At 47.8% G+C, this 3,765-nt stretch overlaps 1 protein-coding gene across 1 annotated transcript; it reads right to left on the bottom strand.

Annotated features, from left to right (window-relative positions):
* Positions 1-652: 652 nt before the first annotated feature.
* LOC110567036 (protocadherin beta-12) lies at positions 653-3,409 on the bottom strand. Its single transcript, XM_064366421.1, has one exon. It carries the CDS (start codon positions 3,043-3,045, stop codon positions 658-660), a length of 2,388 nt encoding a protein of 795 aa, XP_064222491.1. The 5' UTR covers positions 3,046-3,409; the 3' UTR covers positions 653-657.
* Positions 3,410-3,765: the final 356 nt, after the last annotated feature.

Genomic DNA, 3,765 nt, shown 5'->3' with positions numbered 1-3,765 from the left:
ACAGTAGTATGAATATGGTAAAAACATTTCTTCTCTTTGCCAGACGATATCTAATGACAAAAAATAGTATGGAATCAGAGCAAGGTCACTGACCCAAAGTCAGACAGATCTAGGACGGATGCTCAGTTTTGTCACTTATTAGTTAGTGGACCTTAGAGAACTTACTGAATCTCTAAGACCATCTATTTATTTATTCCTAAAATACCATGCCACATATGTTTCTTCTGAGATTAAAAGTGTTAAAATAGCATATAATTCATAAAATGAGTGTTTCAAAAAAATTTAAGTTATACTGCAATCTACGCTTCTGAAACTAGGGTGGGTATACCCAAACAGCATTCTAATCAACTCAGAAAATGAGAGTCACAGTAATTTTGAAAACAATGGAAAGCAATTTAAAATGTCTCAAGACTTACCATTTAATAGACATTACATTAAACATAACTGTTAGACGTGAAACGTTACCTATATACATTTCCTGCTTTGTGTAGGGTTCTTGGTACTAAATCTGGATACTTTTCTATGCAAAGAAATTTATTTCATAACTTGAAGAGTACATATTTGAAATGATCTAAAAGCACTCCTTTACAGGCACGTCACAATAAGTTCCTAAATAAAAATGTATTCATACACACGGGTTTTACTTTTCATCCTTTATCAGAAACCCAAATTATTCTGAAATGGGAGATTTTCTTCGACTTCTCCACTTGTGTTCTGGGGTAGGAGGTTAGGAATAATTGGTTTCAGAAACTTAAACTCATTTGTCCCGGAACCTCTCATCAGACACACCTCGTACTGGTAGCTCTGGGACAGGGTCCCGGTGCCGCTCACGTCCACCAGATGCCCTGGAAAGGGACCCTCGGGCACCGAGCAGCGACCCACCGAGGCCGCCCTGCTCCTCCTGCACAGCCGCACCGCCACGAACAGGAGCACCGAGAACAGGAAGAGCGACGACACCGAGGCCAACGCCACCACCAGGTAGACGGTGAGCGAGTCGGCCTGGGCCTGGGCCGGGGCCGCCTCCGGGAGCGGCAGGTAGGGCTGGGAGAAGCCGTCCACCAGGAGCACGTGCAGCGTGGCGGTGGCCGAGCGCGGAGGCTCGCCATTGTCCTTGACCAGCACCACCAGCCTGTGCTTGGCCGCGTCGCGCTCGCTCAGCAGCCTGGCGGTGCGCACCTCGCCATTGTGCGCCCACACGCCGAACAGCCCGGGCTCCGTGGCCTTGAGCAGCTGGAACGACAGCCAGGCGTTCTGGCCCGAGTCGCCGTCCACCGCCACCACCTTGGTCACCAGGTAGCCCGGCTCGGCCGCCCGGGGCACCAGCTCGGTGCAGGGCGCGGAGCCGTTGTGCAGCGGGTACAGCACGAAGGGCGAGTTGTCGTTGGCGTCCAGCACCAGCACGCGCACCAGCGCCTCGCTACTCAGCGCCGGGGAGCCGCGGTCTGTGACGCCCACGCGGAACTCGAACGCCTGCAGGGCCTCGTAGTCCAGCGACCGGAGGGCGAACAGGTGTCCGTTGTCCGCGTTGATGGAGACCAGGGAGGCGAGGGGCAGGTGCGGGTCCTGGGGCGGCAGCAGCGAGTAGGTGACCTGGGCGTTGGTGCCTGAGTCTCTGTCTGTGGCGCTGACGCTGCCGATGTGCAGGGCGGGGCTGTTGTTCTCGCGGACGAAGAGGGTGTAGGAGGTTTGTGTGAAGGCGGGGGCGTTGTCGTTGACGTCGGAGACCAGAACGGTTGTATTGTACTCAGCTTTCAACCTGGGGGTCCCCAAGTCAGTGACGGTGATGGTGATGTTGTACTCGGCTCTGCTTTCTCTGTCCAGCGTTCTTTCTGTTTCCAACGTGTAGTAATTCTTAACGGAAGATTTTAGCACGAATGGAAGGTCTTCCGGGATAGAACACACCATCTTTCCGTTGTCCCCAGAGTCTCTGTCTCGTATACTAAAAACCATAACCACGGTCTCCGGCGTATTTTCTGGGATTGGACTGGTAATTGATGACATAGTGATTTCAGGAGCATTGTCATTTACATCCATCACCTGAATTCTGACTGTAGATTTTCCAAAAAGTCCTCCCCCATCTGTGGCTTGAATGATCATTGAGTATGACTCAATTGATTCAAAATCCAAAGGTGCTGTTAAAGTAATTTCTCCAGACTTTTGATGAATTTCAAATGTCTTGTGAATATCTTCTGAGGCATGGGAAAAGGTATAGGATAGTTCACCATTTGTTCCAGAGTCTAAATCCCAGGCTGAGACGGTCACAACCAGGGAGCCAAGGATGCTATTCTCTGGAATCTCCACCTCATAAAAAGCCTGTTCAAACTCAGGGGAGTTGTCATTAACGTCCACAACCACCACCCTGACCAAGGCAGTTCCAGACCTGGGAGGGGACCCGCCATCCAGAGCAGTGAGGATGAAACTGAGCTCCGGTTGCTCTTCATAATCCAGCGCCTTGTCCAGGACTAACTCGGGGTATTTTCTATTGTCTGGATTGACTCTCATTTTAATGTGAAAATGAGAGTTGGGGCTTATTGTGTAGCTCTTTACAGCATTGATTCCTACATCTAAATCCTTTGCACTTTCAAGCAGGAACACAGCACCAACAGGACTGTTCTCTGGGATTTCTAGGAGCATTTCTTTTTCCAAGAAGATGGGAGAGTGATCATTTATATCCCTGACCTGGAGCTCAATTTGTAAAAACTGAGTGGGGTTTTTCATTAACACCTGGAAATACAGCACACAAGGCTCGGTGGAACCGCAGAGCTCCTCCCGGTCTAGCGTTTCACTTAAGAGCAAATCCCCACTGTGTGTGTCTAGCTGCAAACACTCTTTGTTATCATTAGAGACCACTCGAGCCCCACGCGAAGACAGTTCACTCACCTCTAGTCCCAGGTCCTTTGCCAAATTTCCTACAAAGCTTCCACTCTGCATTTCCTCCATCACCAAAAAGCGCCCAGGTTCAGAGCCCGCCTGAGACATTCCCAGCAAAACAAAGAAAAGCAGGACTTGCCTTATCTGCAGTGTGCCTGCTCCTCCGTTTTCCATAGCTTCTTTTCCACAACCCCAAAATCTTGAAGAATTGCCTCAGTGCCACTTGGCAGTTCCGGGAAATATGCCTCTCATCTGTCCACCAAATCCTCGGAAACCTATGGATTTTAACCCTGTTGAATGGCTTCTAGGTTGTCCCTTAAAGGATTGTTCTTTCTGTCTCCCCAGTTCTCTGCCTGTACTGGATAACAGGGTCTTCAACGTCATCCTGGGTTAATTTTTCTCTTGGTGTTATCCTGCAGCGCCACCATGCGTCTCCACAGATTTTCACAGTTCGATGAATACTACCTAAATTTTGTTTACATAAATATCTTCCAGAAGCAAATATTGTGTTTAAATAAATCCTTCTGTTTAAGTGATTAAAAATATATTCTATCTTCCATAATAATCATTTTATATTCTTTATAGTTTGTGACGATGTTTGTATTTGTTTTAAAGCATTTATTCAATGTCTTTCCCCACTCTCCTCACAACCAAACATGCTCAATTGTGGTGAATACAGATACGAGATGTGATTCCTGGCCCCCAGGAATTTGTAGTGTTTCCGAGATGATTGTAAGCCTGAAACAAGCAGGGTATAACCGATTGTTGAGCTGAATGAAATTTTATCAGTACTTGGCTTTCCTTAAGTGGTTAGGGAAAGGGAAAGGGAAGATCATCTCAGAAGTCCTTTCTGAAGTTATGAAACTGTATTAATCATGAGATAAGGCATATCTA

This window comes from Aotus nancymaae, unplaced genomic scaffold (assembly GCF_030222135.1).
Source record: "Aotus nancymaae isolate 86718 unplaced genomic scaffold, 86718_ANA_hifiasm-v0.15.2.pri h1tg000064l_1, whole genome shotgun sequence".
NCBI lineage: Eukaryota > Metazoa > Chordata > Mammalia > Primates > Aotidae > Aotus > Aotus nancymaae.
The sequence above is the reverse complement of the archived record's forward strand: the minus strand, read 5'-3'. Positions and strand labels throughout refer to the sequence as shown.